Source organism: Brachyhypopomus gauderio, chromosome 4 (genome assembly GCF_052324685.1).
Source record: "Brachyhypopomus gauderio isolate BG-103 chromosome 4, BGAUD_0.2, whole genome shotgun sequence".
NCBI classification, from domain to species: domain Eukaryota; kingdom Metazoa; phylum Chordata; class Actinopteri; order Gymnotiformes; family Hypopomidae; genus Brachyhypopomus; species Brachyhypopomus gauderio.
Window position 1 is genome coordinate 32144764 of NC_135214.1, and position 24203 is coordinate 32168966.

The 24203-nt window shown below is 41.3% G+C and overlaps 2 protein-coding genes across 6 annotated transcripts; both read right to left on the reverse strand.

The window, feature by feature from the left end:
* Nucleotides 1–338: 338 nt before the first annotated feature.
* Nucleotides 339–8983, reverse strand: irak1 (interleukin-1 receptor-associated kinase 1). Of its 5 annotated transcripts, none has more exons than XM_077004004.1 (14): nucleotides 8494–8979; nucleotides 7273–7440; nucleotides 6558–6689; nucleotides 6178–6266; nucleotides 5839–6024; nucleotides 5678–5742; nucleotides 5118–5232; nucleotides 4816–4928; nucleotides 4279–4486; nucleotides 3779–3847; nucleotides 3469–3693; nucleotides 1765–2224; nucleotides 1526–1627; nucleotides 339–1142 (listed from the first exon to the last, which is right to left on the reverse strand). In XM_077004004.1, the coding sequence occupies exons 1-14, from the start codon at nucleotides 8603–8605 to the stop codon at nucleotides 1075–1077; spliced, it is 2112 nt and encodes a 703-aa protein (XP_076860119.1). In that variant the 5' UTR covers nucleotides 8606–8979; the 3' UTR covers nucleotides 339–1074. The 5 variants fall into 5 exon arrangements, 3 of the variants coding, with proteins under 3 accessions (XP_076860119.1, XP_076860120.1, XP_076860121.1); XM_077004005.1 differs by having other exon boundaries at nucleotides 1526–1624; nucleotides 8494–8972; XM_077004006.1 differs by lacking the exon at nucleotides 8494–8979 and adding an exon at nucleotides 7743–8479.
* A 1386-nt stretch (nucleotides 8984–10369) lies between these two features.
* On the reverse strand, nucleotides 10370–23150 carry mecp2 (methyl CpG binding protein 2). Its single transcript, XM_077004011.1, has 3 exons — nucleotides 23059–23150; nucleotides 18623–18988; nucleotides 10370–17758 (listed from the first exon to the last, which is right to left on the reverse strand). Exons 1-3 carry the CDS (start codon nucleotides 23088–23090, stop codon nucleotides 16519–16521), a joined length of 1638 nt encoding a protein of 545 aa, XP_076860126.1. The 5' UTR covers nucleotides 23091–23150; the 3' UTR covers nucleotides 10370–16518.
* Between the last annotated feature and the right edge of the window lie 1053 nt (nucleotides 23151–24203).

A 24203-nucleotide genomic window follows, 5' to 3' on the forward strand; every position in this document is an offset into this window, starting at 1 on the left:
CCCCAACAAAGCATAACATAGATAATGAAAACCACCCATATACAAGTACTGCGTTTTATACTCATCATTACATTTCTTGAATATAAAGATTTGACCAACACTCATTTAAATGTACACAAAAGGCTGTGCACAAGCTAGATTTATATTTAATAGCTTAAATATTTTAGATTTAATATTTGATATCAACTATAAAACCAATATCGGAATATCAATGTGCTACAATACACAATTATTTGCTAAGCATGTCACTCACTGTAAGAAAGCAGTTGAGTCAGGCTGGTTTTGCAGTAAAACTAGCCAAACATCTAACCAAACACCAAAGTTAAAACACCCAAACAAACAAAAAGTTCCATTTATTTAATGTGAAAACAAGAAAATGTAATAACCTTTTAACATGTTAATATTGGGTCAAAGACCACATAGAGGATCACCGCCTACTCCACTCCATACATGCTGAACATGGACTGTCAAAGCGTAAACTAATTTCAGAAACATGGAACGGAGATTTTTTACTTACCTAGTCCTGTGTCATTTTCCCCAGATTCACATTAAACCATTCATTCAGTCAAATACATGCTGAAACATTACACAATAGTGTAAAACCTGCCCAAAGATGTCATGTCTGGCTAATGGCCAGATTTTATAGGTGTTTATATTACTTAGTCTTCACTGACTCTAAGCCATGGCGCATAACTTGGCATTTGCATTTTAGCCAGTGTCCACTTTAAAAGAGTTCTGATGTTACTTCTCACAACATTATTACACATACTTGTCACAGTTCATAAATACACATTCTGCAATGCAGTGGTCAGATAACACACAGCTTGCTTTGTTCATGTAAATAACTGTCTGTAGTTCAATATTATACAGCAGTATATTGTAGTTCAATAGTATGCAGCAGGTGCCAGAAAGTCACCCTTTGGTGTTGAGAACTTGAGTTTTGGGAAATCTTGAGCAACATCTAAAGTCCGTCGTGCAGCAGTTCCCTTTGAAGTGTTTGCTCTCCTGATGTACCTCCGCCTGAGAAGCGGTATGTGTTGGCCGTGTAGTTGAGTACAAGTCAGTTTAAGAGGCCTAGCTCAAATTGCTAGCAAATTCATCACTCTCTTCTGGTTCCCTCGTTTGAATATTCCTTACTCCATCTGCAATGGTGAGCACATTCATTAAGATTTCATCCAATAAAATATGTGCATTACAAAGATACAGCAATATTCAATCCCCTTTATGTGAGGTTTTGTGCAAATGACTAAGCACAATAAAAATGTTTTAAAGCCATAAACAACCTTTCTTAATCACCCTGAGACAAAAAAAGTTACCAGTCAATATATTTCCAGACTGGAGTGTACTGACAGAGTTTTGACAGAGAGAAATGTCAAAATGTACATAGCTACCAGATTACAGTACGTCATCTTTTGAGCACAGCTTTGGGTTTCATAATTGTGTATAATTAATGTGAATGTTTGACAGGTTTCCATCCGTGTGGATGTCTCAGGATCTACAGTCACAGTTCACCTACAGAACTTACATGATGACAGGAGGTCTGAAGTGGGGATTCTCCCTTCCTCATAAAGTGTCATTTTCTCTACAAAACGCTGCCTGACTGGATTAACAATGACTCTTTCATCTGCTGAGACAAGAGCAGAAATCCACAGGGTGAGGATGTGATGGAACAAGTTCAACCTAAACTTGATTTTAGGTTGAAATACAGATTTAAGAAGGGACTAGTTTGGTTTTTATATAGTACATTAAACTTCAAGCTTTTACCTGAGCCGACACTGGATGGCAACCGTGTAACTACTGAGAAGCCACTTGACTGTGAGATGTTACAATCGCTCTGTCCACCAGAACATGTATTGCTCCGGGAAGCACTCGTGGTCACATAACACTGCGAGAAGCTCTGACTCTCATCAGATTCACAGGGTGCATGAAAGGAGTCACGCAGACCATCCCATGATCCTTCACTTCTTCCTGACTCGGGGTCTTGAGAGTGAGCCACTGCAGAAGGGGGAGAGGGGGAGCCGTGTTTGTGGGGGCAGCAGTAAGTGTCCTCTTGGGGACCGAGTTTAGAGAAGCGATGACTGAGAGAGTCCAGAGAGCAGTTGTCAGAACGCAGGGGCTTTGGGGGAGACAGATGGGGAGGAGGAGGAGGAGGAGATGTTTTGACTACGCCAGATCTGCCAAAGGCCTTCAAGCCCATGTACACATCTTCGAGAGTTTTAAAGACCTGGTCAAATAGAATAATATACTTAAAATAAATTTCAATACAACACTGTGAATGTAAACAAAAACAAATATATCAAGAGGAGTTCATCTGTAAATTAATATGACTGCTACCTGTTAATTGCTCATATAGTACAAGTTCAAAGGTTTGACACACCAGAGTGTGTTTTTCAGTCTTAGACATTTTAATCTGATGGTTTATGATTCAATTTGTTTCTAAGGCAAACAAATTGTGAAAATTAATAGTCCATATATGAATTGATTTGCTTCGTAAAATGTAAGAACCATAATTAAATGTAAATAGTATATGCTCTGCTAATAGTTTTCATTCAGTAATTTAGTCCCTCACGCAAGTGTGTTCTTTTGAAGAATGTAAAATCAGTCAATATTTGTTTAACATGGCATAATCTCATGTTATGTTATTTTGCTAGCTTCACTTTTAACAAGAAATAACAATAATAATTGACAATACTAAAAATAAAATGTGTTGTCCAACCTTTGGACTGGGGACCATGTTGTTAACGTTACCGTATATCAAACAACTATGATAAACTGACAGGAATTACAGAGTTTTGTCAGAAACAAGAAAATAAGAGGGCATACTGCATGCTTTTCAGTATTGTGGTGCCATATTCATCCCACTTCATTGGCTACTGAGCATAGGTCAAAATAAGAATATGCAAATGAGGCACTAGAACCTGAGAGAACCCAGGATATTTATTTTGACGAGAAAACATGCATGATGTCAATATATATATATATATATATATATATATATATATATATATATATATACACACATTTGATCAATGATCAATAAGTACTCCAACCCATCCCACTGTCTTAGTGTCTCACTTGTCCTGTAAGAGTGGTAACATTAAACTGATTCAGTGCAGATTCCTATTTGAACTGGATTATGATGGTGTAAACTGATATATGCCAGTGCTGATAACTTTGACCTATTTTACACTACAGTACAGTGTGTGTTGCAAATGCTAACACGTTTTGCACATATTACTGTGCCCACCGTGAACAGTAGAAGCAGGTTAGCATTGTATAAAGACATCGCTGTCTTGTATTTCAAAAATGGAATTTCTCTCACTGGCTCATGCACCTATGTGACATCTCCATTACACATTCGTACTAGACGGGTGGTTTAACTTACGGTGATTGTAGGACACTAGTGAATGAAATTAAAACGTATGCATTACGACTGGTGTGATGAACAAAACACCGACGCTGACCTACCTCGGTCATTGGAGGTCTTTTCTTCCTTCGTCGGTCTAGGCAGCGGCAGGCCAGCTGAGAGAGTTCCCTGGAGCCCGACGGTCCGGGCGTGCCGCCCGTCACCAGTTTAGGATCCAGATGTTTCATCCAGATGTTTTCCGCTGCCTGAGAATAGCCCGTCTCCTGTGAATGCTTTGCTTTACTGAAGCCCCCCTCATTCTCCTCCACTTCCGACACCAGGTCCTTCTGTATAGAACAAGTGGTGTTCATTGGTTTTGGGCTTTCACAGCAAGCAGAATTTGAGGCGTGGCATCTACGAAAATGATCTCACCAGGTAGACGTTCTTTGATCGCTTGTCCGTTTCTAAAGCTCTTCGTCCCGTGAGCACTTCCAGCAACACCTACAGAACAAGATACACATCTAGTTAAATAGTTTACCCAGCATCTAAAATTCTGAAATTAAGCAGACACGCACTGATATGATTTTAACTAATGCCAATAATCAGTATGTCCAATAACGGATACATTTAACCATAGCATGCATATTTAGGGGAGCCTTTACAGTTGTAGGCTTTGATTTAATGATACCCTAGTATTTGATAATCAGTTTTTGTATAAAGGTTAAATAAGAAACACCAACTATACTAGTGGGTAAAAGCACATTTAACCAGTCAAATGTGTAACCTGTCATTCATAACAAAATTCATCTCATCATCACTGTCATTATTCCAGCCTCATGTCATTATTCCAGTTGCTAAGGGGTTATTTTACACAATAAAAGTCCTCCATACTTTGCCCGCCCCCACATTAAACTTTAAGTGAAAGCATGTACCACTCCAAAACTGTAGACATCGATCTCCACGCCCAGCCGCCCGTCCTTCAGGTACTCGTCTGGCAGGTATGCCAGAGTTCCACGCACCGTCGCCGTCTGGGCCACAGAGCTCGTTTTGCCTGGAGTTCTGGTGGGACGGTGGCAAAGCCGCGCCAGGCCAAAGTCCCCCAGCTTTGGTTCCAGGTGTTCCCCGAGAAGAATATTGGAGCTGTGAAGCGAGGGATCGCACGTTTAGATAAGCTCTGAACAATAAGTGTCCCAATTGGTTTACTCAAACTCTTAAAAGATTCACATAAAATACTGAATCTGTTGGATGAAGCATCTCTTGGATACTGTGTATTGTGCTCTATTAATATTACCTCGTTAGAGCACAAAATAAGCCGATGTTTCACAACGTAGCACAAATCACAACATAAGGCAACTTTTAAAATGGAAATATATCCACATTACGCAGATGCAAGATGTTGGCGTTATATGTTAAAAGGGTCATAAACTGCAGAAACAACAAATTATGATACCAAAGCAATTTGGACCCACCTTTTGACATCGCCGTGGATTAGTGCTGGAGATGAAGAATGGAGGTACTGAATAGCTTTCGCTGAACCCAATAATATATTTACACGCTGTGTCCAGCAGAGTGCAGTATTATTCTGAAAGCAACCAACACAAACAAAAGCTTAACACCAGAAACACCAACCTGTATACAGATATGTCCTTCCAGCAGAGTTTGTATTTAAGTGTGTGTTTAAGTGCCCCTACCAGTTATATTAACCATGAAAGCTGTTTTAGATCAACACAAAATGCAACTTTCACAAAGAGACATGAATGTACCATCTTACTTCACAATGCAGCCAGTCCTCTAAAGACCCACTTGGCATGTAGACATATATGAGGCAATATGTCCCTCCTCCCACACTGTAGCCAACCAAGTCCATTATGTTTGGGTGTCTGTATCTACAGTGTCAAAACAGAAGCATTAGATAGAGTCTTAGGCAGGTCGGTGTGCTGAAAGATGTGCCATACAGAAGTGAAATTACAGTGTGGTTTAAAGTGCAACACAGGAAACATCATATTTGGTGCCCCAAAAAACCTGCATTAAAAAGAAACATCTAAGTACAACTAACCACAAGAAAGACAGGAGAAGGAAAGAGAGAAGACGTTCTTTCGTTTTCTGGGCCAGGCTGATATTGAGGGTAAAGAACAAAGAAAATTACAGATTTTGGAATGTCCCTATCTGTTATTTAGTGATGCAGTAAGAAAAGAGGGGGGGATTTCCATTATTATGAATGAATAATTACACCCCCCCCCCCAAGGTTGGAAAATGAGAGAAAATTAAGCAAGAGTTTATGATGAATGCAGCAGAGACTCGAAAACAAGAATATAAAGAGAAGTTTCTTACTGCGAGAGTCTCTCCACCTCAGTTCTGAAACTCTCCTTCACCACACTCCAGTCCATTTGGGAATCCTGCTCAAGACAGGGAGAGATCCCATTAATGCTCGAGTGATGGGCAGGATCGTTCTCCTCAGGCTGCACAATGAGGTCATTTAATCATTCACTTGCCTCTTTCAGCCTCTTGACTGCAAAATCAGTGTTCTTCATGGACGCCCGGTACACGTGGCCGAAGCCTCCCTCTCCGATCTGCCGTGCCGCTGAGAAGTCGTCCGTACCTCGCCGCACTTCTTCGAAGGACCAACAGAAGGCGCCGGTGAACAGAGATGGCCGTTCCACGCCGCACTTGCAGGACTGCTGCAAACGCATACAATCGGAACCGCAAAACAGCACGCAATGAAAAAGTAAAAAAACGGAGTAGACAAGAGTGAATTTAGAGAAATATCTGAAAGCTTAATTCTCTCTTTTTCACTTTACTGCAAGTTTGAAATTCTTTTGAGTCAACAGTACCTCTCCCTCTGAAATCGCTGGGTGTGCAGAAAAACGTGCCGACTCCAGATGTGGTGGGGGGGGCGGGGGCTTAGGCAGGGATATGTTCTCTAATAACAAAAACAACATCAAGCCCTGTGATGAGCTAGAACATCTCAGCTCCAGTCAAACGGGTTGGGTTCACTGCAGCAGCCGGGACAAATACCCAGTAACTACTTCACCTCTATGAGCCGAGGACATGTTAAACGTGATACCTGCAACGTCCACCCAGGCTATGCACATGATTTAACAATAACACAATGTATACATTACTATTCAGGTAGTCATAGCCTCACGGCATGTTAATGAAGTATGCTTAATCTCATATGCTCACACAAACACTTAAAACAAGAAAGAGTTACCAGGGATGGGATGAGTCTGGGTGACGGCTTTGGATGCAGTGAACAGTGAGGAGGGGAGAAGCGTGCAGGGAGAGGGCTGAGGGAGAAAGCTGGAGAGGGGTGAGACGGAGCTAGGCTGTGGTGCCTGCCTCCCTAGAGGAACGTATAATAGGAGACGTGAGATAACACGTGAGAAAACTGCTGACAATGGTCAAGAAGCACCAAGACATTATAGGAGTTTAATATAGGCATCAAAGGTCACATTGGATCTGGTCCTTTTGGCTGCAAAAATGATATATTACATGTGTTTTCCTTGGTCTCAGAGAAATGTTTATGGTTCTGAAAGATGAGCAGCATTCTGTTATTGCAGAATTACAAATGGCAGCCTCAATTTCAGATGCTACTAAAAGTAACCGATCCTACCTGCATGGCTAAAACATCAGCCCTATAATAAGTTTAGTCAGTGTTCAATTTCGACCTGAACTCAGTGATTGCTTTCTGCATGCCAAAAACACAGTTTTGGGCACAGTTCTCTGGACTAACATCATATGATAACAAGGACAAAAAAAGCAATTGAGCAGTTTTCTCAAACACAAATTCAGCTTTAGCTTCTTACTATGCTGAAATAATGTGACAACGTAACCCATAAGTGCAGGTAACCCAGGTTCTGCACTGCATTTGCAGAACCTGACCAATAATATACAGTCTGACACAGAATATGAAGCCAGTAACTCACATTTAAGAATAATATCTCGTGGCCTCAGGAGTTCCAGGCTTTCAAGAATGTCCAGGAGATCGTTGACTGTTGCGTTTTTACATCCCCACTTATCCATTAGTGTCTCCGTGGGTCTTCTGCTCTGCTCCACAAGACGTAGTTCTGTCTGGTCGGATATTACTCGAGAAGCTAAATTAGGTGAGGGGGATCATTTTGTTATTAAATTATAAACATATACACACACACTATATACACACACACATATCAAACAAAGTCCCCCAGGTAAGTAAAGGCAGTGTGCTACAGAAAGAGACAAAATTGCAGTGAAGACCGTGTGAAACGTCTTGTTTTTCTGAAAGCCTTGTGTACCACATTACAATAAATAAATAAACACACACACACACACACACACACACACCTTCTGTGTAACCTAAGTTATTACTGGCTTGTTTGTACCCTTCTAAGGTGACTAAACCAAATATGGAACCGACCTTCTTTACAGCTTTAGAAATCTCTGCCTCATAGGTTAAGAATGACGGATAAACTCTCTTGTGTTGTCGTTGGGGATAGGGGGGTGTTTACATAACCAAACCCGGTTTCTCTACTATCTGTTATTGAACTACAGGCGGAATTTCGTTAGTCAACTTGAGAGGCGTCTCGTAACTTAACGTTATCTAGATAGTTGGGGGAAATCCGCTAGGTAGATGGCCAGCTCGCTAACTTTATTGAACTGTTTATTAAAAAAAGAAAGAAAATATAAGCTCGTCAAATATAACATAGTTAGCCAACTTAACTTTGAGATATTTGTCTAATGAAATCATCGCCCTTCCACGTCAAATGAATAATTTACGAACTACCACCTCATCCGATTAGCTATCACACCAGATCAGATTATTAAATTAAATTTAGCTAGCGAACTAGCCAACTAGCGTACACATCTAAATGTATTTTAAGATATAGTTACGTTATCCAGGATAACCAACTAAATGAACATTATTCGCATTATTGAGGAAGTCGGCTAAACGGCTAACTCGGCTACGCTAGCTGCTTCATTAAAAAATGTCGCGTCTTTCGGGAATGTGGTTGTAAAACGGCCTTGGTTCGCCAACCGGCCACCTGAGGCCCTAATAAACACATTTAATGCGCTGACAAACGACACATCTCGTTTGGGTGAGGTGTAGTTGTCCGTGCATGTGTTGTGTTAAGTCTGCCGTATCGAAGTAAAAGGTCCCCTGGTCTCACCAAATCTCGACCATTCCGAGTCCGGCAGCGAGTCCATAACTCGGGCGAACTCATTCATCCCAGCCGCTGGCAAATTGTAGATATACTCGCTTACACCGTTAAACTTGGACATTTCCAGAGTGAAGTGAAAAGTTTAACACGTAAATAAATAAAACGAGCCTCCAGCGGCTAACTAACGTAACTCCGGGTGCTTTCGGCGCAGGTCCGTCAGCGACTCCAGTAGGGCGAGCGAGTGAGCACATCCAGCAGGTCACACTGACATTTCTCGGATTTTTCCTTGTTTTGCGTGGCTAAAATTCAGGGCGAAGAGGTTTGTGCGCCTCCAGGCCACGCCGTGTCATATTTGAGATGTTCGCGGAGTATAGTTACTCCAGTATATACAATTAAAGCACTCGCTTACACTTCCTCTTTCCTTACCAGTTAAGAAAAATAAAGGTGTTTGGCAGCACTGACGCAGCGCTAATGTTGCGGCATTTTCATATCGGTCTGTGTAACCGGGAGCAGGTTTAAATCATAACCATATGAAATCATAACCACACTTGCAGATTCTTCTATACGCGTGGCAAGAATCATGGCAATAAAAAGAAATAAAAAAAACGTATTATGGAGGAGTGAGTTTTTGCGTCACCTGTAAAGTTTGGTAGAAGTTAGATTTATATTGCTCATTAAAATGCACTCATGCGTTGTTTCCTGTAGTTAAGATTTGATTTGGGGATTGTGTTGAAGAGATGTTAAGGGGTAACAGAAGATAGGGAAATCCCTAGGACAGTTTAACGCTCATGCAAATGACGCAGATCAGTAGTCTAACATGATAAATTAAGAGCCATCATACAGCCGAGTACCGATTTTCTGATCTGAATACTCTGATTGTATAGCCGGCAGCACTCAGATCACTATTTCTGACGGTTGTGGTTACAATATGTGACCCCTACTGTATCGTCGTAATAATATATGTTAAACACCGATCAAAATAGTTGTAGGTGTTGTGAATGCTGACACGTGTGCAGCTGGTCTGTCGATCCTAAACAATACCCTTTGAGCAAATGAATGTGAGAGCATGACAACACCTGTAAGCATTTTGATAGTTTAACTAATTATTATGAATGTGCATATGGGTCTCTTATTCACATATACGGCACCTGGATGGACAACGTACCTAAAGATGAGGTGTGTGTGTGTAGTTCAAACAAGACGGAGTTCATTATAACAATTAGGCTATATTAGAAAAAAATGATCCCTGGTCTCCAAGAAATTCTACAAATTCATCGGTCAGTTGTATACTTGAGGCTCCCCCTCTCGTTTCTCTCACAAGCGTGAGTGTCAACAGGTGGCCCGTCAGTTTACGGACATTCGTGGTCAAATTTACTTCTAGCAGTTGATAAACAAATTGCACCTCTTGTAGAAATCCCTCTAAAGGATATATAGTTAACTGCCACGCCGAGACCGTGTGCTCCACACGCCTTTTCCTCTTTACAACAAATGTCCATCATAAATAAGCATATAGTGTTGTAACATGGGTATATCATACTACAGATACAAACGATGTACAACTGTGTTCCGTACTGCTATGCTTCCTGAGCAGATTTCAATGTTAAAAAAAGCTTTGAGAGAATTCAGAAATAGGCATTTAGGACTACTAGATCGGTTTACTTATTAATAACACTTAGGTTTGACAATACTTGTTATCGTAATCTGCCACTGAAATACCTACTATATTTTTCTTGCATAGCTACCTGATGCAGTACTAGCTGTGGAATACCTCCTGCAACCTGAAAGATTTCAAAATAACACTCACAAAAATGCACCCATAACTTGCATGCCTGCACTGTTCTAGAAGTGAGGGGGGAACTGTTGAAATAAATGTTTTAGACAAGGAGAAGGTAAATGCAGTTTACTGTTGTGTATCTGTTACATACGGCAAACAAATAATACAGTAACACAGTACTATAAAAGTAGACACAAACTATACTTTTCACTTTCAGGAAGGCAAGGACTTAGCTTGGCAAATGGTGAGTAACCACTGACACCTAGGCTGTAGGATTGTTTGGTTAAAATAATATATTTTTAGATATATAGTACTACCCATCCCTTTTTCTTTAAAACTAAATCAAAATTTATGAAAATAAAACAGCAAATTCGGACAACGGTAAAAAATACATACAAAACGTTGATGGGTGTCCTGCCGGGAAACATACTTTATAAAGTGCAGATCTTAAATTCATTGTCTTATCAGTCATGGTTGAAATATTCCTTTCATAAAATGCAAAATTGTAGTTGGAAGATACTATTTGAGGCAGGCTTTTGTGATGAACAACTCGCAATGTAAAATGGTGAACATTTCCCGACAAACACACATTTCATCCAATGTGACACATTCAACATATCAGGGATGAAAAATACCAAGATCCTATTACCTTTTACATAGTCAATATTGCCCAAGTACATTTTCCTAATTTATTCCAAATGCGGTTTTCTGTATGAAAATAAAACAAGGCAAACATATTGTTGATCTCTATAAATTCTTAACACACCCAAAATCACTGAATACCAACAAGAGGCAAACACAGGACTCAGAATAAAAATACAACTACGGTATAAAGATAAATTTCTATTACTGAAACTTCAAGGCACAAGACTATGTTAAATAGACCATGAACTTTCTACCAATGAAGATTGGAACCTATTTTTTGAACTTGTGTTTTTATTTGACCTTCATTTGTCTTAGATTATCTGAAGTGCTGTAATTTAATGCATGTAATTACTGGTAAATTTGTATTTCAGGCATTCCTTATAATTCAGTTTTACATTTTTTTTCTTTAAATACATAACATTGTACACATCTAAAGACACAAGAAATGAAATAATGCAAATAAGGTCTACTAAGTATACTATTGCTTTTAAGGTAAAATAGTCTACACCCAAAAATGGTAAAAAAAAAAAAAAAACAAAAACCAAAAAGGAGAATTTCAACACTAAGATCCACAAATATAATTTGCTTGGAATATTTTTGCCACTGCATCAGGGTAACAACTTCAGGAGTCCATCCTTAACTATCTTTGATCGGCAAAATCAAGAAATGGAAAAAAAATGTCTATGAAATAAAAAACTATTTATGTCCAGTACAACTAAAGTGTGATTTTGGGTTTCTGGGTCTGGTTCTGTTTGTTTGGGGGGGTTTTTGGGGTTTTTTTTGCTTTTAAATATATAAAAAAATTTTTTTGCTTTTTTTTTTCGGTTTGGGGTTTTTTTCTGGTAAACTTTTCTCTTTTGTGATCATGTACATCATTCACCCCATGTGAATCTACCCTCAGATTTGTGGCCAGATGGCTAGACTCAGCTCTTGGAGAGGAGTGTTCCAAAAACATCATTACGAAGAATAGTTTAGGGCAAGCAATGGCTACTTTCTAATGGCGATCATGCATACTGATACATGTTCACATACATAGCATGTATTTGGACTACAGGGACACAAGGACATTCCATAGCATATTTGTCTGCCAGAGGCACAAAAACAGATAAATAAATGTGATTTTCATCTTTTCTTGTAGGACTCCATTTTTGACAGTGGGCATTGAGTGCTACAAAAAGCATAAATCACTGTTCATTAAGTAGAAGGTTACATGAATACATAATTTCTTTGAAGGAGACAAAAGGACCTGATGATGAAAAATAACATAAAACAATAACATTTTATAGTTTAGAGCACATCCTGCTTGTGGAAACGACCAATCGGCCCCTCTTTGTGGAACATCAGTTTTGCTCCATTGGGATAAAGGTGTTCACCTCTGTCTTCAAAGGCCACCTTAGTCAGTTTCCCAAAATAAAGGCACTACCCTTTCTGTGGCAGGCAGGTCACTGCCAGTGCTTCACACACACACACACACACACACACACACACACACACACACACACACACACACACACACACACACACACACACACACACACACACACACACACACATACACACACACACACACACACACACACACAGCATTGTTGGTTGCCTTTTTTTGTCCACATTTACACACAATGTTGTTGAATGTGGCTGTGTGTTACGTGTGCGTGTCAGCAGCATTCATCTGCTGCTACACTTGCTCACTCCACACTGTGGTCCTCCACCCTCCTGCTACGCCATCCCCTCCCACGTCACTCAGACCAGCGAGACGACATTGACCACGTGTAGGTCTATTGTACATCTATTCGTCAGTCGTTGGTTAAGTGAACGGTCAGAACTCCGAGTGGGCCATATGCATCAATCCTGTACTGACTCAGGGTCAGATTTTTCTGCCTGTCTTAGCCTAGTGAATCTAGTTAGAATGGACAGGCAGGAGCAGGTCCAGGACCAGTCCTCTTTGGGCTTTGATGCATGTGGGCCCCTGGACAAAGGAAGCTAATTGTATCTGGAGCTGTTTGAAACTTCAGTGATCAGACCTCAAGCAGTTAACCTAGAGTGAATGTAGAGCAGAATGAATTCCATCTCTCGTCTAGCAAGGCTTATATGCCTCCTTGGCTTAATTTTCTTGATCAAATCATCCTTCATATTTTGACTGTTTGAAAATGTTAAATAGCCCTTTTCCCCAGAGCTGAAGTGCTCTAGTTTCTCTGTTGCCCCTTCCCCACTGACTAGGGTTGAGGTGGAGGGGAGGCTTAGTGGCAAGAGGGTAGGTAGAGACCGAACCCACACACACACACACACACACACACACACACACACACACACACACACACACACCTCTACCTCTACACACCTCTACCCACAATAGGGAAAATGTGTGTAATAAAAAAATGTAAAAATAAAAGAGGAAATAAAAAAATCATTTAAATACATTTTAAAAGGAAAAAGGACTGTTTCCCTGGTGACTGACAAATCTAAATAAACCTCCAGTAAGCTACATAACAGAGAAAGAAAATAAAATACCCCCCCCCAACATTTAAAAGATTTTGGATAATGAAGCATACACTATCCTAAAGCACATTAAAAAAATAATTACTGATGAATAGTTCAGTTGCATGCATAATCCCAGTCAACACTAAAACATTGCTAGTCCTAGTCCTCAGAATCGGATGGATTCACATTTGAATAAGTGCTGAAGAGCATGTTAAATTTGCTTTACCAGGGTTTAAACTATTTCTCATGTTAATCAGTGCAATGCACAAATGTCACCCAAACCTCATAAGGGAGTGTGCGTAGGCTTTTGAACATAGTCACAAGAAATTAATAGCATGCTTCATTGAAATGACAAATACTTCTATGACTACCACACACTTTTAGGCAGGAATCCTTTTGTCCAAGTTCACTTTGTGAACCTATTCAAAAGACAACTGCAACATTCTGATCATTTCTGTCACATTATGAAATAAAAATATACATGTACAGGAAAAAAAAATACTGAGGACAAAGTGGGAGAGGGCAGCACATTAGGTGTTAAAAAGCACACATCTGTGTTTACACGACCACAAAGGAGCTGTTCAATAAGAGACAAAAGTTTAACAACTAATTACCTTCACTGTATGACTACTGGCCATTACTGTTTGGAATTAAAAAATCACTGTAGAAGCTACCCGACCAAAAAATGTAAAACTTCTCAGTTGCAAATCATTAATCTCTCGGCTTTATGCATATTTTCTTCAGTGCGATATCCTTCAACTGTTGTTTTTGCAGGAGTGCATTGTGGGGTGTGGTAGTCCCCATGAGTTAAACGATACCCTGCATTTACTAAGAGTGCTCAAATTAAATGATTGTGTAAAATAAGCTACAGCCTCCTCACATGAAATAGAAAAGTATGATTTCATGTAAGGCTAACCAACACGACTGCAAAATGACAGGGCCTCCAATTTCAATAGTCAGGTAATGAGTTTGTTTTACTTTGCAAATATAAAGTGCAATTAATCTATTACATTAAAAGAACACACACATTTGTTAACGTTTCAGCATTAGCACAGCTCTACTCTGATGACAAAGACGCACTTCTGCTGTTTACTCTGGTATCTACTTCCATCCCAAATGCAAAACAAAATATCAAATATCATTTTCATAACAATGCAATTATTTTATTTCTAATGACTGCACAAAAATGTTAGGCATGTGGAATTCCCATGCTTGATCCTAAATTCTTATGCTAATTTTGGTTTTGGGGTAGCCAGAGGATATTTTCTGTGGCTCCGTACCAAAAAAGGGCGCTGTATGAGGTGCTGGATTTGTATCTGAATTTAATAAATAAAATACATATTTAAAAAAAACATTTGGGATAAGGTCAATGGAACGCATTAAACTATTCCATAAAAGCGATGCAGTTAATTGTAAACACCAAGACAAAAAGGGATAAGAAAGGGAATTAAAGTGTCTCATACACACACACACACACACACACACACACACACACACACACACACACACACATATATATATATATATATATATATATATATATATATATATATATATATATATATTTATATATGTGTGTGTGTAATTTTTTTTCTTCCCGAAGCTGAGTTCACGATGTCTGGCAAATTGTCGCGCTACTGTTAGGCAGTGGCACTGTGCATCGCTTAATGACATGTTGTAAGTGGGTGAAAGAGACGGTAAAGGTCTAAGTGCTGTGTCTTACAGCCCTGCCATTTAGCATTAAGACCTGGGGCATGGCAAGATAAACGTCCCGCGTACACTAGCCCGGGTGCTGCCTCAGAAGAAGTCGAGTCAATATAGCAGGTCTTTTAAGTCTTCTGTTCGTAGCCACTTCTTTATTTGACTACTCTATCAACATGACGAAGGGGGAACAACGAAAGGCTACATTTCCAAACATTATGCTCTGTTGGCTGTGATGTGTTTAGAGAACACAAGGCCACCATTTTGAATTTCACTTAATATATACACAAAACAAGGAAGAAAAGCTATATGTTAGAATATGCTGCTTCAGAATTTCATCTCCATGCTTCTTTGATGTGAAATACTCATTTCACACACTAGTACGGGCCCCTTGCTTTCAGCATTCCCTCACAAACACGTTTGTGCTAAATCTTCCCCACAGCGACAATAGTGAGAATCCTTCGCAATGTAGCGTCACCCTTCTATCTGGGTGACAAGGCCAGTAACATTACTCGTCATTCAAGAACTTCTCTCCACACCTCTGCACTTCGAACACCAGCAGGACAGAAAAAAAAATTATACATTTAGGCTCAGAACCCAGATCTTCATACGCCAAAATACATTCATCTTTCCCATCATGCAAACCTCACCAACAGGAGGTTCTTGTCCGTCACGGTCTGACTAGACTCTCTGGTTAAAAACCCTGGTCACGGGGTGGCAGCATGATGACGTTTGTGTCCACGTTTGTGTAAACAGGTGAGGGAGCTGCACTGTGGCCCTTTACACACTCCCTCGGACCCAAATCCACCGTACACTCCTCATGAACTCAACCAGACTACCTTCATTTACTAGACAACTCTATAAAATGAAGGAAAAAACAATTACGATGACATTAGAAAACAAGGGGGGGGGGGGGGGGGGGGTTCTATCTCTTTATAGTGACATGATTGTGAGGCATTTGATCATTTCATAAGCAATTTGGCAGGGAAAAAATAGCTAAAGTTAAAAATAGGTTCTCCGTAAAGTACGACTTGTGCATCCATTACTGTTTCAGTGTCTGGCTATTAACTAGAAGCTTGGGCAAAGATCTAACACATGGTTCCCAAAATGTTTATATTAATTTAAAAATGAACTCAAAATGGGCAAATTAAAGAAATCGTCTGAATTCATCCAGAAGCAGTACGTCAGTAATCGCCCTGCATCCAACTCACAAACAGAACTAGACACAACAGCTGCCTTTTGTATAAGTATTTTTACTTTTTTTGTATTTTTGTTGTTGTTGTTGTTTTTCCTTGGTTAAAAAAACAAAAAGAAAAGGGAAAAAAAAAACAAAAAACAAAAATGATTCTTCCCCCTGTGAGTGCCTCTATTCCTGCATACAAACACAGCCGCCGCAGCTGATTGGTCAGTTTGTCTATCTGTCAGCCAGCCAGTCAGCTCACGCGTTCACTCACAGGTGTCCTGGACTCCACCGTCTCCTCCCGGCTTGGCCTCGGGACAGCAGAGGGAGGAACAATGTCTCTGAGCTCCTTCCCCTCCGCCGTCACAGTGCCGTGCTGCTGCTGTTGGGATCGTAGCTCTGTGGCCACCGTCTTGCCGGCCGCCAGAGTGTCTCTGGCCGCGCAGCTGTCGGCTCTAGCCTCATCCCTGCAGGCTACCGGCTCTTGTCTGGGCCTGCAGGTGCTCAAGTCCTGGGGCTCGTTCTCCGCTGGGGCAGCAGGAGGCGCTGGGGGTCCTCCTTGTGTGGAATGCCCAAGGGAAAGCTGGTGAGCCTGCGGAGTAAAGATGGAAGGCTCCATCACCGGCATGTGGTGTTGGTGATGGTGGTGATGATGGTGGAGGTGTTTGAGGTGTTGCCCTCTCTGATCTCTCTTCTTGTGACTCTTTGGTCCACTGCTGCTGGCGCCGCCGTTTCCCGGATCCGCAGCCGACGCCTCCTTGTGCTTCCGGCCCGAGTGCTTGTGAAGCTTTTGTCCCGTTTCTGCCTCTGCTCCAGGAGGGGGCGCCGTTTGCGTGACGGGGCGTTTCGCCACACCGGTCCCGGTGCCCGGGGGCGTCGCCTCAGTCGTGGCTGTGGCAGGGCCCTCCGCCTCCTCCATGGTCTCCCGTGTTTTGCGTTTCTTGATGGGAAGCGCCTTCTCTTGCACAGGCTTGGCCGCAGTCTCCTTCTGCGCCTTCTTCTTTGCCTCGGCGGAGACGATGGCCGCGGCCGCATAAGCCGCACTCGAGCCCGCCCCAGCTGCAGACTGCGACGTCGCTGCCGGCTTGCGCCCACGCTTCTTCGGTGCGCTCGGCGGTTCCTTCTCTGCTTTCCTCTTACGCCCCGGACGCAATTTGGGAACAGGAACTTGTCCCGAAGGTGACCCTGCCTCGGTTTTCGGAGCCACAAAGGGCATCTTGACGAGGAGTTTTCCCGGACTCTTTTCTACCACGCGTTTTACAGCCACGCCCTCCGTGGCTTGCCGTACCTTGCCACTGCCTTTCGGCCGACCGCGCCCACGTCCGGACGGCTTGACCACTTTGGGCTTCTTTGGCGGTCTCTTCTCCCTGCGAGAGGGGCTTCCTCGTCCTGTGACCGTGAAGTCAAAGTCATTTGGGTCTGTGGTGGTGTCTCCCACCTTTTGGAAGTACGCCATGAGTTCCACTTTGGAACGGAAGGCTTTCCCTTCTGGGCTGGAAAAATGAATAAAATACAGTCAAATAAAATTATTTTTATATTCAAGACAAAGAATGGATGCTATTTAACAACATGAAATACACCTCAACATCTGTGCGACACTCCAACTGCCTTCTTCAAACTCTGCCAACACTGAGCGGCAGCACTAACAAGCACTATGGGAACTGGGACGCAGCGGTCCACACTGACCTACAAACACCCAACGTGGGCAGTGGCGTGCACTTCACACCGCTAAATTATCCGTCTCGGCTTTGTACACATTTTGCACATACATGTCCAGACTAAAACATACATGTCCCAGATATCAACCAGCACAAAACACATCTCCCTTAAAAAAATAAAAATAAACGCTCAGATGAGAATTCCTCCTTCAGGGGTCATGCAGCACAGCCATGCCAGAACAGTTCACTGGGGTTGTTTTGTCTGTTTCTCTATGATCCAAGCCCAGTCTGGCCCATGGAGCTGTGGAACACTTTACATATTCCCTTTCTCTAGCTACAGCAGTATAGTTTTGGTCCATAAAAATAAAGAAAGAAATAAAAATATAAAAAGTAAAGAAAAGGTCTGGGGATTCCAGGAGCTGTCAACAAGACGCATTAAATATCGATCAGTCACAGGCACTTAAAATTAGAACAAACTCTTTCCATTCTTAAAAGGATATTTTGCCCAAAACTGCTAAAATAACTAACAATGACTGAGAAACTGAGGGAATCACGTGGCATTAATCTGTAAATGACTGCAGCTGGCCACTATTGGCTTGAACTCATTATGAGGAAAGTTGCTGTTAATTAGTGAAACATCCCTTCAGTGAACTTTCCACCGCGGTCCTTACCATACCACTGCCCCGACCGGCCACTCACTTGATCAGGTAGACATCGAACTTGCCGGCGGACCGTCCCGATTTCCTCTGCTTCAGTTTCCGCGTCCAGCCCTGAGGCAGAGACGGGTCGTCGTACAGCGGCCCTCGGTCCCGGATGATGGATCGCCGCTGCTTGGCCGAGGAGCTGGCCTCCGGGGAACCGGCCGCTCCCACGTCCAGGGCCGAGGGCTCAGACGTCCCCGCTTCGGCCTGCCGGCCCTCGTCGGGCCGCGCCTGGGCCATGACGGCTGGGGGCGTGGATGCGGCGAGCTCCTCCCCCTCCACATCCGGCCGCTCCCTCCTGCTCTTTTTCTGTTTCTGTGCCTTCTCTTTAGAGCCCTCTTGGTCCTCCCCCTTCCCCTCACCTCTGCACGCAGAACAACAGGAAAGAGCTCAGAGTTACACAGCCAAGATGACGTGTGGCCTACTCATCAAGATGTGTCATCTGCTAAGGCAGGTCACGAGGGTTTTCACTCCCTGCAGACTATGGGGAATTTTTTTTAACCCCACACGTGTGTGTATACGTAGCTTGCTTGCTCAGCTAATGAAGGACCTCTGTCTGAAACGTCCTGTTTCTCTGGAAACTTTGTGTACTTCTTTGTGCAACACACCCACACACATATTTATGTATGAAACAGCTACAACCTACAGCCGTTATTTTACTGAAATAAACACGTGTCTGATTTTGCTTCAGACGAGGCCGTACTTGACACTTCCTCTCTACGCCAAGAAGTCTGATGGAACGTCTGTCTAAAAAGGGAAAAAGGCTGAAAAGCATCTGACCGCAGATCTAAACCTAGTTGATGATAAAATAAGTGCAAACGTCTTTCCTCTCTAATCAACGTCCCGTGTTTGAAAGAATAAGAAACCTCTGACATCACAAGAGAGTGCAGCGGGTAGTGCTAAAGTGCGTTTGCGTTCTTCCACTGCGCTCTCAAGTGTGAAGACACTCTCTTCCTTTCTGAGAGGGGAAGAGGAAGACCCCTGCACCATCTGAAGGTCCTTCAACGGGGCTCTGCCTCTTATGTTTTAGGTGGTTTTGCTATCACGATGAGAGAAAAAAAAAAACCTTAAGTAGTTATAAAGCTGCCCAAGTGGCTATATTTGGCCTTCAATACACCCACTGGTCCAAAAAAGCAAAAGGGTGTCAGAATCTCATCTTCTATCCAGAGGCTGTTGAGGTGATCACTCTTCCTGCTCACTGTAGCATGTCTAATGCCTGTCACAGCACTACGGCTAATCGAGGGCTGTGATCCCGGCCCCTCCCTTAAAACTGTATGTCATCTTAAGCAAGCACTCCAAAAAGACTCCTATGTCTGAGGAGCCACAGACCTACAACACGGAAATGTGAAAAAGCAAACAAAAAAACAACATCCAAACCATCTGACAAATCTATACAGAAAAAAACTGTAGTACAGTGTCCCCCATTTTCTAAAAGTAATTACAAGTTTTTAAAGTAATTACAACTTTAGCAAATAAACAATACCAATTACCAGTACTTTTAAACATCAATTTATGAAACTCATATTTGGAAGACTCCAGGTACAGTGAGATCATACATTACACTACTCAACAAAAGAGCTTGCTTGATAATAGACCTGAGAATAATTTAAATCCCATTATGAGCTGGTTAGAAAATGCTAGTTACTATAATTATAATAAGCAAAAGTTAAATCGGATATATGATTAATTTCAGATGAAAATACACAACCACATTTTCAACAGCACGTCCTGGCACTATGTCGAGAACAAGAACACCATGTGACTGAAATCACCCTCCCCAAAATGTCCTTCTTTAAATATTTAAAATGTAGCAAAAATGCTTGGAGAATAGGTCTATTACAGTTTTATCCAAATGGTGGAACGAGGTGGAACAGACAGTGGCAGGGTAAATTGGATATTAATGATTTATTACTGTGAAACTCCACAGTGATGTTGTTGTTGAAAATAATGGTAATAGTTACTAAAATCTTTTCACAGTTGCTCTCATGAGAATTATTCTCACAGGCTGGAATTTAATGCGAGAACAGCAATATGGAAAAAATATATATTTAGGCCTATATTATAAAATCAACGTTCTATACATTTATGGAATCTGTACTGTTTAAAATCCTAAATCTCTCTGTCTGGTATGTGATGAATCTCCTAAGAGGCATACAAAAAAAGAACTTTGAAAAAGGGTGGCTGTCTCATTTTTGTTTCAATAAGCAGTAAAATATAAACTTGAAGCTTACTAATACCAATCATTAAAAATGTGAAGCCCTAAACTATTACGGTACGATTACTATCGAATCAGAAACTGATAACAAGGTGATGTGATTGTGCCTTGAGTGTCACATAATCAGGCTGCTTTCTTGTTTATGTTATAAGTAATTAGTAAAGTAGTCGTGGCTCACTGCAGAGCGGGCCATTTCATTCCATCTCTATCTGCCTTGCTACAAGTGTATTCAAAGCCAACCAGCAGCAGAAAACCCTATTTGTGGTCAAGCTGCACTGCACTGTGTGGAATGTAAGATAGCAAAGCGGATGTATACAAGTGTTACTGAACCCTGCCTGCATTAACACCAACTCTGACGGGCAAAGTGAAAAGCTCCGCGGTACCTACCTTGTTTGTGTGGGGTTATTAGAAAATTCACCTAACAATTTGTGGTCTAAAGCACATATGGATTACTTATGGCTGTCCTCACAAGGAATGTGATCAGATATGTTGGGGTGTCAGTACAAGGCAAATGAAAAATGTAGTATTAAAATTATTTAATATGCCTTTTAAAGCCGTGCTGTGCTTGATGTGTAAAAAAAAAAAAAAAAAAAAAAAACTTTTGCAAAAAGCTGTGACAATCAGTGGTGTAGTTATTGCTATGCAGCTGCGAATGCTTAGATCCATATTTTTTTATTTTACTGTAGTTATTTGGATTACATTGATTGCACAATACACCACTTTATTTTACACATGCAAAACAATATTTTACACAAGTGAAGAATGTCTTAAATTTAAGACCAAGGAGCATACAACTTAAGTTTTTTTTTTTAACAATACACAGTAAAAACTGTAGTGAACCTGAGCACACCTCAATACCTTTTTATATCTCGTTATGTATGTGATGTACGAGAATTCCAACCTGCGAGAAATTTCCCAGTATCGATTATCATTTTACAACCATGCTGTCAACAAAGTAAATGCATGTGGTCATGACACCCTTAAGGGATGTAGCAATTAATGCTGCATTATTGAGGTCATGTTAGCTTGAGTTTATTCATACAAGATGTCCATATGGCAGTACCACCTCTGCCACTATGTTGCCCTTAGAAAAAGAAGCTTTATGTTAATCATGCAAGACCATGCAGGGTATGTCTGCTCGAGTAATGCCATGAATATATGCCGAAAGGTTTTTTGAAAAGACATGTTTAAATGTTGTACCGGAAGCTAGCTCAACCACATTACTCTGAAAGCACAAGCCTGTTCACATGGGAGTGTCTTGTACAGTTACACGCAAACTCATTCACCCCAAAACAGTAATATTAGCTGCATACATTTCAGCAAGAGTGAGATAAACGCAATTCTGCACGTGTACATGTAGTTACATAGCTAGCCAGGTAGATATATGTATAATGAGTAGCAATTCAAAGCTGGGTGACCACAAACAAAAAAATAAAAATAAGAATGCAAGCTAGCTAGCTCACCAACTTACATCCATGTGCAAACTTGGGTGTTTGGCTACAAAAACTGAAAATAGAACAAGGCCACCACTGTTGTGCACTTGTACATCAAATTATGAAGCTCCGAGTTTACGTAATTGTGATTACTGGATAATATGGGCCATGTCAAGACAATCCCGTCAGATAGCTAGCGAAACAGCTTTGTGGAATAAATCTAATTTCAGCCTGCCGCCGCGTCGAAACTAGCTGGCTGGCTAACCAGGCATGCTAGCTAGCTAACTTCCAACTGGCTGGGTGCTTTTGACAGCCCACTGAAGGCAATAACGTAACTTGGAGAAAAAAAATCTGTAGAGTTTATACTCGAAGAGGACATCGAATATCAAGACAGCGGACAGGAAACCACCACAGTGCTCCACACAAAAAAAAACACACACACACAGTGGAGGATATTAGCAAGCTAGACGTCTTTACAAACAGTTCTGAGTAACGTCGGAAAATGACACCAACACACCTCCTCCTGCCACTAGCCGACTAGCGCGGAGCTAACCGCCGCACAAAGCGTTGCCATGATCATCCATGATCTGGGAAAGCGGGGGAAATGCGAGTGACGTATTCTCGGCGCGAGCTAAGGCTTCGCGAGCTAAGCTAACGGGCTAGCTAAAGCTAACGTCTCACAACGCTCACTAACGGCACGACGAACGCGCAAATAGCAAATTTGCAGCTCCCGGCAAATCGAATCTGCCTCAGCGTTACGATGTGAATACAGCAATTCACACTTACAGTCTCTCCTCTCCGCTCTCTGCGGCGGCCATTTTTATTTAAATAAATAAATTTCCAAAAAATCACGCAACATCTTTGTGGTTACCCCTCACCCTCTCCCACTCCCTCTACACCATCGCTTCTGCTCGACATCTCGCGAGACATGAGCTAAAACTAAACAGTTATTAGTAGAACTTCCCGCGAGAACTGGCGAAAGATAATCATCAGAGAAGAATGTCTAGGCCGTGTAAGGGACACTGCAATGCACATTAGAATAACAGTCCAGGACAGTTTTAGAATCTTTGTATTCGTTTGCCGCTAAATATTATTTATATTTGTCTCAAAAAAGACTCTAAAAGTTGCACCTAAAATTTTAGGTCACTATTTGGTTAAAGTAGCCTACAGGTCACCAGCTTTTCCTAGTAGGCCTGTTTTATAGTTAGAGGATTAGAACATAGAATATTGTCTGAACTGCCTAACATATTTCCCCAAATAATTAGATGTTTCTGTGGTATACGCATTCACAACTATTAACAATTACACAGTTCTGTCGTTTACGAATGGGCTCCTATTGTGGGAAGTCTGAGTACAGCAGCCTACTATCAACTTATTAGTAAAGCATTAAGAGCTAGGACACGAACAGGAATATTTATTTGCGTTTAAGGTCTTCATTTACTTTTTATTTCAAGATCCAACAAAATAAACTTGTGTGTGACTATTTGTTCATAAACTGCACTATAATTAGCCTACTTATGTCTTCTTATCCCATCCTCACTGCTATTTCACAGGAGACAAATAGACGTCAAACATCTCCGTCTACTCATGCTTCTTTACATTGGGCATCACACAGTTAACCTCGTTTGAGCCCAAATGCAAAATACAGAAATGGTTCGTGCTCACAGCATAATTTACTTTCTATAATTCAAAATTTGAACCAAAAGCTTTTGAAAGATAATTTGGTGATTTGACAGTGACAATTAAGTTTGTCATAATTGGATATGTCAATATATAATTCACGGCCATATTTATTTGATGTAAAACTTAATCTGATATGAGTGATTTTCCCAGAAACACATCGATCAGTGTAGAGTGGATTATCATCTAAACACTGCAATGGTTATGCGGAAACCTAATCGGTCGTACAACATTGAGCATAGTTTTCAGTT

Coding starts and splice junctions, on each gene's coding strand:
- irak1 (XM_077004004.1), bottom strand. CDS start 8,605: ATGTCCAAGTTTAACGGTGTAAGCGAGTATATCTACAATTTGCCAGCG. Junction 4,929..5,117: donor AGGACTGGCTGCATTGTGAA/GTAAGATGGTAC, acceptor GGTTGCTTTCAG/AATAATACTGCACTCTGCTG. Junction 1,143..1,525: donor TTCAGACCTCCTGTCATCAT/GTAAGTTCTGTA, acceptor TCACCATTGCAG/ATGGAGTAAGGAATATTCAA.
- mecp2 (XM_077004011.1), bottom strand. CDS start 23,090: ATGGCCGCCGCAGAGAGCGGAGAGGAGAGACT. Junction 18,989..23,058: donor GAGAGCGGAGAGGAGAGACT/GTAAGTGTGAAT, acceptor TTCTGCGTGCAG/AGGTGAGGGGAAGGGGGAGG. Junction 17,759..18,622: donor TTCGATGTCTACCTGATCAA/GTGAGTGGCCGG, acceptor TCATTTTTCCAG/CCCAGAAGGGAAAGCCTTCC.